The sequence below is a fragment of the Eumetopias jubatus genome, unplaced genomic scaffold (genome assembly GCF_037043125.1).
Source record: "Eumetopias jubatus isolate StellerSeaLion01/CBP00866 unplaced genomic scaffold, mEumJub1_p1.0 scaffold_9, whole genome shotgun sequence".
Classification (NCBI taxonomy): domain Eukaryota; kingdom Metazoa; phylum Chordata; class Mammalia; order Carnivora; family Otariidae; genus Eumetopias; species Eumetopias jubatus.
The window spans coordinates 41,004,385-41,019,691 of record NW_028274815.1 but is presented as its reverse complement, the minus strand read 5'-3'; the positions used below and the strand labels follow the sequence as shown (position 1 = coordinate 41,019,691).

Genomic DNA, 15,307 nt, shown 5'->3' with positions numbered 1-15,307 from the left:
TGGATAGTTAGAACACCCAGCTAAATTGATGCTATATATTTGAATATATTTGTGTTTTAAAATGAAGAATGTCCAAGAATAACTCTTTCGGACAGTAAGTCTCTGTCATTATAACATAAATGGAAATTCAAAGAGAAATTATGATATTTTAAATTTTGAACATTTGGTTTAGTGTCACTTTCAAAAATGGTTTAGTGTCACTGTCATAGTAGTGAATATAGAAAACTGAAGCTGTATTTTTTTTCTTTTCAAGCTTTATCCGTCTAAATGACTATCTAATTGAGAACACAATGCACATCCTAACAGTAAATTCTGTTAACTCTCTTTTGAATTATCTTACTGACAAGCTAAAACGAACACCTTCAGCAGATGTCATTCAGAAATGGATTACTGAAGAGAAGCCTGAAGTCACTGAGAAAAAGGTATATTCAGACAAAAATTAAGAAAATTCATAGGTCAGCTTTTATTGAGTGCTTACTATGTACTATGAATTATACTATTTTCTATGTACTTGAAAAGTAGTAGAAATGCTTAGATTTCACAGGACAGTCAGAGCTTACCATATGCACTTGAAATGGCAGAATGAAAATCACCATATCACCAAATATCTAATAATACAGGCAAGCTAGTGCTAGATGTTGCTGTCTGTCTCATAGGAATTTGCTAAAGGCTATTCATGTGTACACTGAACAAATATTTCTTAAGTATGTACCAATCCCTATGCTGGGTGTTGGGTTTATAGTGATGAAAAGCATAGACAGGATTCCTGCCCCCAAGAAGCTTATGGTTTGGGGGTCATCATGGGCATGAACTGGCAGAGAAAAGCAGGGAAGGTGGTATAAATGAAAGATAAACAATGGTTTAGGGGTGAGAAGAAGCAAATCATGGAAGCAAACCTTTGTCCTTTGAGTGGATAACCTCTTGGGAGGATGTTGATCTTAGAGACAGAGTAATTTGAGACATTTGAGATGAATTACTACAAATCTTTGCATTCTAGCATAGCTAAGAGAGAAATCATATCATCTCATATCCACGTTTCTCAATAAGCTTCCCCTAGCTCCATTCTAGATAATAGCTTCATGCCAGATACCTAAAAACATAGCAAAACATGCGTACCTGGTTTCATCAAGCTTCCTACCTGCACCTTTGAACTGCCTCCCCAGGAAACCCAGCTATGAAGTTTCAACCCTTTTCTCCAAAAGTTGAATTTTAGTTACATACTCCTTTTGATTACTTTCTCTCCTCCCTTAGTCTCAATTCTTCCTTTTTCTGAGTACTATTACATTTTGAAAGTAACATTTATTTTTCTAATTATAAAAGTAATATATGCTAAGTGAAGAAAATTGGAAGAACACAGAAATATACAAAGAAAAGGATACTCTGCTATCCAAAGATAACTATTTCCAAGTGAAAGAAGGTACCATACTTACTGCTTTAACACATTCTTTTTCCACTTAACAAAGTATTGTGAAAAATCTCCAAAGGCAATATGTATTTTTCCATATAATATTCTCACATAGAAATATAATAGCTGTACATCTGCCAAATAATTTTCTATCGTTGATCACTTTCTCATACTCCAAATAAGCAAAGACATCTTTGTTTCTTATCACTCCAAATAAGCAAAGAACATCTTTGTCCATACATTTTTCACACATCTATGATTTTTTCCCCTTAGAAGAAATTCCTAGATATGGAATTTTTGGGTCAGAAATGTGCTTTTTATACTGATGCATTAACTTCCCAAAAAGTTTTGTGTCAATTTATAACCTTCCTAGCAATGTTTGAGAATGAACCACATGTACACTAGATATTATCATTCATTTTCATTGTAGTCAGTCTGATGGTTGTAAAGTAGTACATCACTGCTTTTAATTGTTATATTCCTTTAATTGTCACCCCAGTGCAGGGATAAGAGCATAGGTTGGTGGTCAGAAACACCTGGATTTGAGTGCTGGCCTGGCATTTAATAACCAGTGTGTCCTGAAAGAAATGTCTTACCTTCTCCAGATCCTATTTTTCTCATGGGGGTAATAATGATACCTGCTTCATATAGTTGATATGGGTACATGAATACTTAGCACTGCCTGGTGCACAGTAAATAATAAATGTTGTTACTGAGTAAACTATCTTGAGTATAAGAACAAGGAGGAGATCAATCACTTGTATATTCCTTTTAGGAAATGTCAGATTATGAACTTTGCCCATTTTTCTATTTAAGTACATTTATATTTTAATATATATCTATTTATATATCAATTGTTATATTAGTATACATTTCTATTGAGTATATCAAATATATTTCCATTTAAATATTATCAATCTCCTGTATTCTATATACACTACTGATATGTTTTTCCAGCTTGTTGTTTGCCTTTCCATTTTGTTGATAGTGTTTTCATAAGGAGAGAAGTTTTACACTATTGTGTAGTCTTTTAATGTTTGCCTTTATTTTTTAATTTCTATGGTAATATTTGTTGAAAGACAAGCCAACATTATGAAATCAACTAATTGTATATGCTTCAGTTTACATGCTTCTTGTAATACAGGCATCTTTTATCTTATACCTTGGTTCTTACATCTTTATCACACTGCAAATGTGCTCATTTCAGGGGACCTCTGTGGTGGAAAAGCAGGAAGAAGATGAGTCTCTCATCCCCATGTTTCTCACAGAACTGATTTTGACAGTCCAGTCATTACTATTTGAACCCTCTTTGGAAGACTTTCTGGTGTGTGTTCCTTCATATAGCATCCATCTATAAGTACCTTTTTGGGAAATGAAGCAACTGTTTTACTGTCAAGTGATTGGCAGGTTTGCTGTTGTCCCTCCTTCAAAATGATCAGAAAGAAAAGAGAAAGTACTGTTCTGTGCATAGCATTACATCTACATAAAAACTATCTAAAAGTTTAGCACCTTTTCTTTAACTTGAGACAGAATGGGAGCTTGTAGGGTACACCATCTAGAGAACATATGCTATACAAAATTTAGAATTGACTATAGTAAGTACAATTTTTGAAATCTTTTTAGGTATGCTGCATCTGTGAAAATATTTTAATTATCTATTGCTGTGTAACAAATTACCATGAATGTGGCAGCTTAAAACAACAACCATGTGCTATCTCACAGTTTCTGTGGGTCAGAAGTCTGGGCACTGCTTAGCTTATCCTCTGTTTCAAAGCTTCTCCAGGCAGTCATTCAGGTATTGGCTGTGATGAGGTCTCCTTAGAGGCTTGACCAGAAAAGGATCCACTTCTAAGTTCCCTCAAGTTGTTGTATGGGTATAAGTATAGGACTGAAGTTCCTGTTTTCTTGAGGGATGTCAGCTGGGGACCACCCTTAGATCCTAGAAACCACTGGTAGCTCCTTGCCATGTGGCCAACTCTATAATCAGTTTACAATATGGATATTTGCTTCTTGAAGACCAGTTAGAAAATCTCCTTTGGGAGGGGCCCAATCCCTCTTTTAAGGGTTTTCACTTGATTCAGTCAGGCATACCAAGGGTATACCTTTTCTATTGACTCAGAGTCAAGTGATTTGGGACCTTAATTATATCTGCAAAATTCCTTTAACTTTCTATATAATGTAACCTAATCATGAGAGTGGCATCCCATCATATTCACAGGCCCTCCCTCCCTCCATATTCAAGAGGAAGGGATTATACAAGGCATGTACACCAGAGGGAGGGAATCTTGGGGGCCATCTTAGAATTCTGTCCTCTTCATTTGTGTACATGTATAGATTAGTAAACCAATCAAAGTCTATATTTCCTGGTATACTGTAGCACAAAAGCACTAGTAATCAGGATCTCTAGATTCTAGTCTTGGCTTTACAGTTAATGGGTTATTTGACCTTGGGGAAACCACTTACCACTCTAAGGTTCAATTTATGCATCTGTAAGATGAGAAGGCAGATGAGTTTTAAGTTTCCTTCCAAATCCAGTAGTCTATGATTCTGTAATTTATCAGATAGGTTATCTTGGGGTATTTATAAGGACAAGTGGACTGCTAAGTTCCCTCTGGTTGGGGACTTACTCAGAAGCTTCCATGCAGAGGCAGTGGGCTCTTGAATGTCCCTTCTTGGCCAGAAAACTCATGTTCTTCACATGATTTGTATGAACTCAGAATCAACACAGTATTTGTTATGGTTGAATGAGTTATTTATTTTAACATTTCAAAAAATTCAAACTTATTCATAAATATAATCATATATGTTTACATTTATGTTTATGTTTTTCTGTCTAACAGGATGGTATTTCTGGCACAATTAATCATTTTCAAAACACTGTGCTATCAGTTCCTAACCTTGTACCTGATACATATTTCGATGCTTTTACCAGACCTTACATTAACAACAAACTTGAAGAAAAAACCTGTGGATCTGGGCCAAGCCTCTCAGCAGTATTTGATGATGATAAGAATTTTCACACAATTATCCTTCAAATAAAGGTACATTTACTTTTACTATTTTATAATATTCTCAATTGAGTAATAAAGTTTCATCCTTTCTTATCTTTAAACTGAATGCTACTTAATTTCTAAATGGTAAAGTGATTTCTTTTTTAAAGTCCTAGTAGATCAGAACACTGATTACAGAAAAGGATTTAGAAGCGCAAGTTATCTGAGATGGCATCATTCCCTCACTCTCAGGGGAGAAGATAAGATTAAGAAGAAAGAAGAGCCATTATTTAAACTTGGGGTGGTGTAGGGGAAATGAAGCAATTGGTGAAAACTTAAGGTCCTACAAGACTAAAGAGAACCAAAAAATCAAAGTACACACAACTTTTTCCCCAAGGCCAAAAAATTAAATAATCTGCTCATTGCTACACTGATGGAACAGACTACCCTTGTATTATAAATCTCATAAGTCACTTCAGATCCATAAGCTGAGGAAATGAAGATATTTTAAATTCATGCAAAACTACTATAGGGAGAAAACAGAAAGCGAAGGTTAAAAGACCTCATGAATATTCCTTCCTTTCCCTCCCAAAAAACCTTGAAACAAAAGCTACACTACCAACTAGAGTAAATATCCTCAAACAAGCATTTGAATATGTGTAAATTCACATTGAATCAAAATTCAAAATTAAAAATAGAAATGGGAAATTAACGTTCATCTCAGAAATGAAGACGAAATTACATGGTGACCAAGGGAGAATAAACTCAAATGAAAATTTAATAATTACTATAGGAGAATGATAGGAAAAATGAGAATAGAAGAAAGACAGAAAAACAACCAAGAGAATGAAAATAAGCTAGAGATGGACAAGTAAAAGGGTCAGAGAGAAAATAATTGGAATAGGAGATGGTCAAAGAAGAAATAACATACATTTAATTGGCATCTCTGAAGGAGAAAAAAACAAAACATAGGGTAGAACAAACATTTATAACTAGTCCAAGAAAAGAAACTATATATTGAAAGAGCCTCCAGAGTCCCTTGGAAAATTGACCCAGAACAATCAGTTCTGACCTACAGCCTCTTAAAACTATTAGCTTTTAAAGCTAAAGAAAAATTCCCCAGGTCTCAGAGCACAAAGATCAAATAACTTACGAAGTAAGAGAATTAGACCAGCATCAGACTTCTCAAAAACAATGTGTAAGGCAAGACAATAATGAAATAGCATTTCTTAATGAAACTCTAGGGAAGAAAGTGTGAATCAAAAATTTTTATCTATTCAAGATAGTCTTTCAAGTATCAAGGCCATAGAAGCGTTTCCTTGGGACAAATTGGACAAATTGACCATAAAAATAAATACTGATTATAAAAGTATCATAAACTCTTGAATAAAATGAAAGCAATTAGTCCATATGGTGAATGAAGGAATGAATTGAATGAAAAGGGAAAGCTTTTCCTTACAGCAGAATGTCAACTAATAAATGTAGAAGGAAAATGTAAAGAAAAATCACCCTGATGGCTATCATAGAAACAGTTAAGAATCTCCAATGCATACTAAAATGAGAATGCAAAAGTATAATGAGAAACAGGATTTTTGTCTCAAAGTATTTCTACATAAGTTATTTATTGATTTGAGGGGGAAAGTAGTAAGTGATGAAGCCTGACAGATACCAGATTAACCAACATGTTAACATCACAGGTAATGGGACAAATTGACATTATGGTGCTTTCCATCATGGTGCACTGAGAACATACATCATTTCTGTAGTATTAGTACCAAAAATGTTTAACTGAATCTAAGTGTTGGAAGTTATAAAACATATACATACACACACACACAAATGAGATACTCTTCAAAAATGTAAAGGTCATGAAAGACAAGGATTGAGGAATTGTTTAAGATTTTAAAAATTATTAAGATTAAAAAATTATTACTAATAATTTTGGAGAACAGTTCTCCAAAAGTCAGATTTGAAGATTTTTTTTTTTAATTTTGTAAGAGAATCCATTTACTGCTCTTTGACATCAAGGATGGTATCTTCCCTCACTTGTGTATCCCTTGGTCAAAGCATAGTGTTGGACACAGAGAAGGCATTTGTGTTTGTTTGTTTAATTATATTGAATTGAATTCTGCTCAGAAAAAATATAATTTTACTTGTCTGTTTATTTATAACATTTAGGAAACCATACAGGCAGCATTTGAATCTGCCCAATTATATGCAGCTACATTTGAAAAGTTTCAGATATTCTTCAAGGAAAATGAAAGTCTTGACTTACAAGCTCTTAAACTTCAAGAACCTGGTAAGTTGGGCGCCTGGGTGGCTCAGTTGGTTGAGCGACTGCCTTCGGCTCAGGTCATGATTCTGGAGTCCTGGGATCGAGTCCCACATCAGGCTCCCTGCTCAGCGGGGAGTCTGCTTCTCCCTCTGACCCTCTTCCCTCTCATGCTCTCTATCTCTCATTCTCTCTCTCTCAAATAAATAAATAAAACCTTAAAAAAAAAAAAAAAACCTGGTAAGTTTTCCATTTCTCCGTACTAATTATTTTTGAGAGGGATGTCAAGGTTTATAGTATTGTAGGTTTCTCTTTGTTGGTGTGTAGTGACAGAAATTGTGGCCCAAAAGAGTCGGCATGATAAAAGTCAAGAATTTATTCATTTCTGGGTTCCTTTATGTAGAATTAGTCTCCACACCTCATGGTGTGATTTTGATCTTCTTAACTTTCCTAAGATTAGTTTTGTGACCTCGAATATGATTTATCCTGGAGAATGTGGCATGTGCACTTGAGAAGAATGTATATTCTGCTGTTGGAAGGAATGTTCTATATATGTCTGTTAAGTTCATTTGTTCTAAAGTGTGATTCAATTCTGTTTCTTGTTACTTTTCTGTCCAGTTGATCTATTCATTGCTGATAGTGGGGTATTAAAGTCCTCTATTATTCCTGTCTGTTTCTCTCTTAAGATCTGTCAGTATTTGCTTAAAACATTTCAGTGCTCAGATATTGGGAGCATATATACTTATGGTTGTTATATCTTCTTGATCTACTGACCCCTTTATCATTACATAATGGTCTTTGTCTCTCATTATGATTTTTGGCTTGAAGTCTATTTTGTTTGATATAAGAATGGGTACATCCACTTTCTTTTGGTTACTACTTGCTTGGCATATCATCTTCCACCTCTTCAGTTTGAGTTGATGTTTGTTTTTGGAGTTGAGATGAGTCTTATGAAGGCAGCATATAGTTTGGGTCTTGTGTTTTAATCCAGCCAACAACTCTGTGCCTTTTGATGGGTGAGTTCAATCCATTTACATTTAGGATGATCATTGATGTATGAAGACTTACTGCTGCCACTTTATTTTTTATTTTCTGGTTGTTTTGTATCTCTCTCTCTCTTTCTTTGTGTTTCTGTTTACCTTCTTAGGTTGGTGGCTTTCTATGATGATTTGGTCAATTTCTCCCTCTTGTGTGTGTGTGTCTTTGCTCTAGATTTTTGTTTTGTGGTTATTGTGAGGTTTGTATAAAATGTCTTATAGATAAAATAGTCCTTTTTCTGCTGATAGTAACTTATCTTCATTTGCCTACATAAGTTCTTTTATTTTCCTGCTCCCCTTTTATATTTATGTTGCCACATTTTATCCTTTTATATGCTGTGAGTTTGTTACCAAAATATGTAGCTATAGCTATTTTTAATGCTTTTTTCCTTTAACCTTTATGCTATAATTGTTTAACATCCTATTCTAAAATAGAGTTACAATTTTGTGATTCTGTTTATCACCTTACTCAAAGTTTTGTGTATTTTTATCTTTTCATTTCAGATAGACAAGCTCCTTTCAACATTTATTGTAAGGGAGGTCTAGTGGTAATGAACCCCCTTAACTTTTGTTTGTCTGGGAGTCTTTATTTCTCCTTTATATCTGAAGGATAACTTTGCTAGATAGAGTATTCCTGGCTGGCAATTTTTAATCTTTCAATACTTTGAATCCATCATTTTGTTCTCTCCCAACCTGTAGAATTTCTGCTGAGAAATCTGCTCATAGTGTAATAGAGGTTCCTTTGTAGGTTGCTTTCTTTTTTTTCCCGGGTTGCCTTTAAGATTCTTTCTTTATCATTGGCTTTTGACAGCTTCATGATAATGTGTCTTGGAGAGAGTCTTTTTGCATTGAGATAGTAAAATGATCTATTAGCTTCATGGACTTGTATGACTAGTTCTTTCCCCAGGTTTGGGAAGTTCACAGCTATTATTTCTTTAACCTCTCTACTTCCTTCTTCTCTTCTCCTTTTGGTGTACCCGTTATTCTTGTCTTGGCTCTCAAAATGGAGTCTAATAGCACTCATAGGGTTTCTTCACTTTTAAAAAATCTTAGGATTTTAGGAGGAGTTATCACTCCCTTTCTACCTGAATCATTTCTAGATCTACTCTATTTCCAATGCTTGGAACACTATTCTGAAGAATAATTACATGATACCATGAAAAAATACTGTGTGTTCAAATAAGTTTGGAAAATACTAGACCAAGCCACATTATACAGTTTTTTTTTTTTTACTGGAGGACCTCTCAGATTACTTGATATCCTCATTTTGTCAGTTCTCAAAAATATACACATCTAAACCTTCTGAAGTGAGCAGGATAGATAACTGTTGACTCTTTTGTGTATTATGAGGAAGCTGAAGCTAACTCAGAAAGACTAACTTAACCAAAGCTAAAGATGGGTTAAAGACTTGAGCTTAGGTTTTCTAACACTGTTCTTTATACTATGTCAAACTTACCCTTATAATCAGGAGAGGAGATGACATGAATAAAGACAAGAATCAACACCCTTTCTTTTTTGGGATGGTGGAGGAGGGCTATAGAAAGAGAACAGAGAGCAGGAAGGAAATCAATCTGTGGAGGAAGTACTTAGAAATAAAGTTAACTAATTTTTTTTTTAAAGATTTGCTTATTTATTTTAGGGAGGGAGGGGCAGAGGGAGAGGGAGAGACAGAGAGAGAGAATCTCCAGCAGACTCCATGCTGAGCACAGAGCCTAATGTGGGGCTCAATCTCATGACCCTGAGAGCATGACCTGATCAACCAACTGAGCCACCCAGGCACTCCAAAGTTAGCTAAATTTTTACAGGCCCAGAGGGTACAAGATTTTTAGACAGGCAGAATAGTTGAGTATTACATGTGTATTAGAAAGAGCTGTTTTTGACCAACAGTATGATACAATTGTATTCAAAGGTAATCAGGTCTCCACTGGTTCCAGGTAGATTGGAGAAGGGAGAAAATGAAAATAGGAAGATTATTAAAATGCAACTGCAGCGTATGGCACATGCACATCGACAAAGGCCTTAGCCATGATGTGGGAGCAGGGTTGGCAGAGAGGTGTTGGGAAGAGAAATGGAGATAACCTCAGCTATGCTTGATCTCTTGTGTTTTACACTTTTGTTATTAATATCCTCAGAGTGCTTTATATGGAGGTGCCATGTGGGAGAACCCTTCCATGAAGCCCAACTTCAACCTGACTCTCAGATCCAGTCCATTCTGGACTAGATCTTCTAATACAATTACAAATTATTTTCATCTGCCATCTCTTAGTAGGAGCCAGAAAACATATTTACATTATTGAATATTATTTTCTTTAGTACAAGAATAAAATATAAAGCATTATGAATTAACATTTTGAAGTTATTCAAAGTATTATACATCAGGAAAATAGCATTATAAATACATCTATAAATTTATTAATGCAATGATTTTTAATGTATTTTATAATGATCCTTTAAAATTTAATATATTTTATGCTTTATATGATAATTTTATGTAGATGTTGAGTTTTTTAGAGTACAACTGGAAAAATATCACAGACAGCACAAGGATGCAGTAGCTCTGAGGCCTACCAGAAGTGTAGGATTGCTGCTTATTGATACAAAGCTGCTAAAAGAAAAACTAATTCCATCACCTTTGCGATGCTTGGAGGTAACTATAAACTAGGAAAAGCTTTAATTATAGTCTCTATAATTATTTTACAATTTTTATACTACAAATAGACTATCTTTATTTTGTAGTATTGCAAATATGTTAAAATTAACATAACCTACTGGGCATCCTTAATTCCTAAGAAAAGTCCCATATTTGTTCTGTCCCAAGCATAGTCAGCTTTCAGTTGAGGGAAGGGAGGGGACTTGCAGGCCTCAGACTAGCCTGTTACTCCCATTTCGTTTTCCTTTGTTGGAGCATTTCAAGTCTTCCTGCCGAAGAGACACCACTATAACCGCTCAGTGTTCTAATGGGAATGTTTGTTGACTCAATGATACTGAGATCCAGTTTAGGACATCATTTCCTGCTCTGAAACTGTCCCTAAAGATCTGATTATATTTCAGTGAATGGTATTGCTGAGGACATTTGTATGGATCCTGCAGTAACTTTCATGTCTTCCTTTGGAGCCAGAGTATACCTGTAATATTCTCAAATACCTCCAATGAGACAATGGTGTAAAGCAGGGACTGGCAAACTGTAGCCCACAGGGCAAATCCAGTTTGCCACCTGTGTTGTGCATACAACCATGACAATTTGCTTTTGTATTACCTATGGTTGCTTTCTCACTACAAGGGCAGAGTTGAGTACTTGTGGCACAGACTGTGTCTGTCCTGCAAATCTAAAATAGTCACGATCCAGTCCTTACAGAAAACCTCTGCTGACCCCTACTGTAGATGACAGAAGACAGAACTGCTGATTTAACATTCAATTAGGATTTATTTAAAATATTTAATAAAATGAAAATATTTAAGTAGTTATGATTCACATTTTCTTTTTCTTTCCCAGGTGCTAAATTATATGCTTCCCCGTCAAAGCAAGAAAAAAGTGGATGCCATTATCTCTGAGGCACAAGATGCAGAGTATAAACTTGAGTTTGTTCCAACTACCACAATAGAATATGTTAACAGCTTAGTATTTCTTGATGAAATTCAGGAAAGGGTGAGTTGATTTTCATATAACTCAATATTCCAGTCCTTGTGGTAGATAAGGAAGACAAATAAGAGAAATTGAGGGACTGAAGGTCAATAAACAGCAGTCAAAATATCAAAAACACTTTCAGACAATGTAAGTGAATGCCCTACATCACAGCAATAATGAGAGCTGACATTGATCAAACTCTTAATGTTAGTCAGGAATTATGCTAAATTTTTTATATATGTTACATTTTTAATCCTCATAAAAACTTAAGAAGTGTAGATAATTTTTTCTCATTCCACAGATAAGGAAACAGGGACTGAAAAAAGTTATGTTGCCCAAGATCACAAAGTTTGTGGTGGAGCTAGACTTTAAGTTTGTGTCTCTGACAGCAAAGCCACTGCTCTCAGTCACAATTTCCTGCAATTCTTATTTGTGATCAATGATCATGGAATTGTGATTCCCAAGTGAAGGGCTGGGAATCATTTCTCTAAAAGCCTGGGTGGTTCAGTCAGTTAAGTGTCCGCCTTCAGCTCGGGTCGTGATCCCAGGGTCCTGGGATCCAGTCCTGCATCTGGCTCCCTGCACAGTGGGGAGCCTGCTTCTCCCTCTGCCCCTCCCACCCCCGCTCGTGATCTCTCTCCCTCTCAAATAAATAAATAAATAAAATCTTGAAAAAAATAAATAAAAGCCTCTGTGCAGTTGTCTTCTCACGTCAAGGACGTGCTTTGTTTCCACATGGAAGCAAATGGCCTCTGCCAACCCCTACAGTCTAACTCTTCCCATGTTCAGCGAGAGGGAGACTAAACGGGGTTCACCAGGTTGCAATTTTGTGCTGCTTGGTTCAACTTGTGGCCAGGGGGTTGGGTCAAGTTGTGTGAACGTGGCTGTTCCTGCTCTAGCCACGTGGCAGAGTGAAAGAGAGGAGGGTTCCCCCAAAACTGGAGAGTCCCTTCCCAGAAAATTAGGAAAGGCACCATCCACTGAAGATAGGACATCAAAGTGAAGATGTTTAGTAGTCCGTTGAAGATAGTAAAAGTATTTATTAAAGGATAGTGGGGAACATGTAGCCAGAATCATGGCTCATGCATACCTCAGGGGCTGCTTTGGGACGATCCCTGCTCAGCATGCATGCCTACGAGCTCAGATAATTGCAACGGAGCATCCTTGCAGCACATGTTGTCCCTGAAAACCAAATATTGGCATTGTTTAATGCTACTAGAGACCAAAAGAGAGAGAAGAGAACAATAAACATTTGTAAGAGTCATACTAACTGTGCTCAGCTCTGAACAGCTTACCTCCTGGGCCTGATTACCTGTACCGTAGCAACGACTGTCTTTATCACCCAGCAGGCTTCAGCCAGGGAGGTCGTACCATTAAGCACACTCCTCCTGTGCTGGTTATGAACGTGTGATGTTCACAGTGCACAGCGACTGTCTCCTAGAAGACAACACTGAAAGGGAATAATCAGACTCTGATATATTTAACAAGCAACCAATGTTTCTATTTAGATCGAAAGCCTTGAAGATGAAGGCAATGTAGTGATTCAGATGTACAAGCTCATTGAACAATATCAGGTCCCCACACCTCCGGAAGACTTCGCTGTTTTTGCTACTATGAAGCCGTCCATTGTTGCAGTTCGGAATGCCATCGATAAATCCGTGGGTGACCGAGAAACAAGGATCAAGCAATTTTCTCAGCATTTGAGTAGAGACCTTGAAGACCTAACCAACGAAGTGAATGAGGTAAAGCTACAAGCACAGGTAAGCTAAAGCAGAATTAAAAAAAATAATAATCTGTATAAAACTGGACTATTATATTTTAATTAAGCTACTTTAGGATCACAGTTCATTTTAACCTGACTTAACTTCTATTTTTGTGGTTTCGTTCTAATCAGTTAACAGTGTCTTTGAGCTGCTATTAAAAACCGAATAGGTTTCTGAACTTCTAAGTACTGAATAAATTCCAGACCATTGCAAGTAAAGCATATGTAATATTTTCTTTCTCCTGACTTTTATTTATTATTTTGAAATGAGTGCTTCTATAACTTTTTAACATATTTTGTAGCTATTGTCACGATTTTAAAATTTGCTTAGGTACATATTAGAAAATTCACATTTAGGGAGAAGAAGAGTCTATCTACATTGATAAATGATAATGAAGAATATTTGGTTAACTTGTACCAATTTTGCTACACAAAAGATACAAGGGAAATTTTTTAAGAATTTAGAAGAGATAGCTGGGTGATTCCTAACAGAATCAGCATACATGAAAATATAATGTTGCAAATAATAGTATGTTAATAAAAGAAAATATGATTTTGTAATGATCTACTATTTTATTATTAATATTAACTAAATCTGATCACAGAAGTATAAAAGCATGTAAAATTGTAATCAAACCAGAAAAAGGGAAAATTTCAATGTCCATCAACAGAGAATGAATAAAAGGTATTAGGGTACATTTGCTCAAAGGAATACAATGTAGATATTAAAGATTACAATGTGTGTTTATACATATTGACATGGAAACATAAAAGTAGCTAACATTTATCATGCACTTACTATGTGTCAAGTACTGCTCTAAGGTCTTTGTATTGTTTTTATTTTTATATTGAAATATTTTTTTATTTTTCACCCAGAAAAAAACTGTACATAACTATAATAACTTTACACCTTCATGAATTATCAGAAAATGAGCACACCCTAGTATCCATTACTCATGTTACTGATACCTTTAGGATTCCCTTGAATCACTAGCCTTTTCTTCCCCCCCAAAGGAAGCCACTACCCTGAATTCTAATGCTATAAATCAGTTTTGCTTATTTATGAACTTCAATTAAATAGAACCATACCGTATGCCCTTTATTTTATTTTGTTATATTCCTGAGATTCACCCATGATGCTGTGAGTGGATGTAGTTTATCCATCTTTGTTGCCACGTAGTATTTCATTGTATGCCACAAGTTAATTATTCCATGGTTGATGGATATTGGGGTTGTTTGCAGTTTTTGACAAGGATGAATAATGCTTCTTATATATGTTTGCATGTTTTAACTCATTTAATTCTCAGAACACGAATAAGGTTTTAGTAGTCCTATTTTATAGAGAAGAAAACAAAGGGACAGGGAGGTTAAGTAATGCAGGGTCACACACATAATAAATGGAGGAACCAGGATTCGAGCTTAGGCAGTCTGCTTCCAATGGTTGATAATCTGCTGTTAACTGTATGCATGTATGTGGATTGCTAGAGAGAGCAAAAGTGCTGGCAAGTGCTTCATGTGTAATCATGCCTTGTAAAAAGCATGATGCACACACACAGAAATGACAGCAGAGGTTCTCTCCAGCGAGTGCTTCTTCCATAGAAGGTTTGGAATGAATTCATTATCCCTCTTGAGCAAAAAACTGCAAACTTATTATTTCTATAAGTGATACCATCTTGCTGTCAAGACCTCTACTCTTGATGATAGAGGGAGTTGGAGAAAAAAACCTCAGTGTGACAAGATGATAATGCAATTTATTTCAGTTTGAAATGTCTATTTCATTCTAGCTTGGTCTCTTTCTGTTAGATTTTCATTCAATTCAAAATGCCTACTGGGCATTTCTTCACCCCTGCCACCATTATCTCCAACATCTTGCCCATAAGTGGAAATGTGCATTTCCTCCTGGTACATGGAGGGAGGGGGCATCCAGACCTCTTAGTGTCCTCTGGACCATAGGACTTCTAGTGCAGTTTGCCTGGGCTGGGCCTGGTGGTCCCAAGCAGCTGTTAGCTAAGGGTCCTTCTTGATTCTTTGGGTACCGTGTTGGCCCCTCCTGCTGTAATCCATCATTTCTGCTATAGTCTACAGTCTCAAGTGATCTGTGGCCTCCGCATCCTGATCTCAGATTCCTTCCAGTATTAGCCGTGGTTCCCAATGCCAGAATCAAGGCACACGAGAACATCATGATCCACCAAGTGCCACACCAAGCCATGAAGGCA

General features: G+C 36.0%; 1 protein-coding gene across 2 annotated transcripts in view; it reads left to right on the top strand.

Moving 5' to 3' along the window:
- Nucleotides 1–15,307, top strand: part of DNAH6 (dynein axonemal heavy chain 6) — a 213,209-nt gene that overhangs the window by 40,857 nt on the left and 157,045 nt on the right. For both annotated transcript variants that reach the window (XM_088026190.1, XM_028122448.2), the window contains exons 8-14: nt 254–422; nt 2,613–2,729; nt 4,246–4,446; nt 6,574–6,694; nt 10,200–10,351; nt 11,198–11,350; nt 12,838–13,089. In XM_088026190.1, coding sequence (XP_087882316.1) covers nt 254–422; nt 2,613–2,729; nt 4,246–4,446; nt 6,574–6,694; nt 10,200–10,351; nt 11,198–11,350; nt 12,838–13,089 — 1,165 coding nt within the window. The remainder of the gene's footprint in view (nt 1–253; nt 423–2,612; nt 2,730–4,245; nt 4,447–6,573; nt 6,695–10,199; nt 10,352–11,197; nt 11,351–12,837; nt 13,090–15,307) is intronic.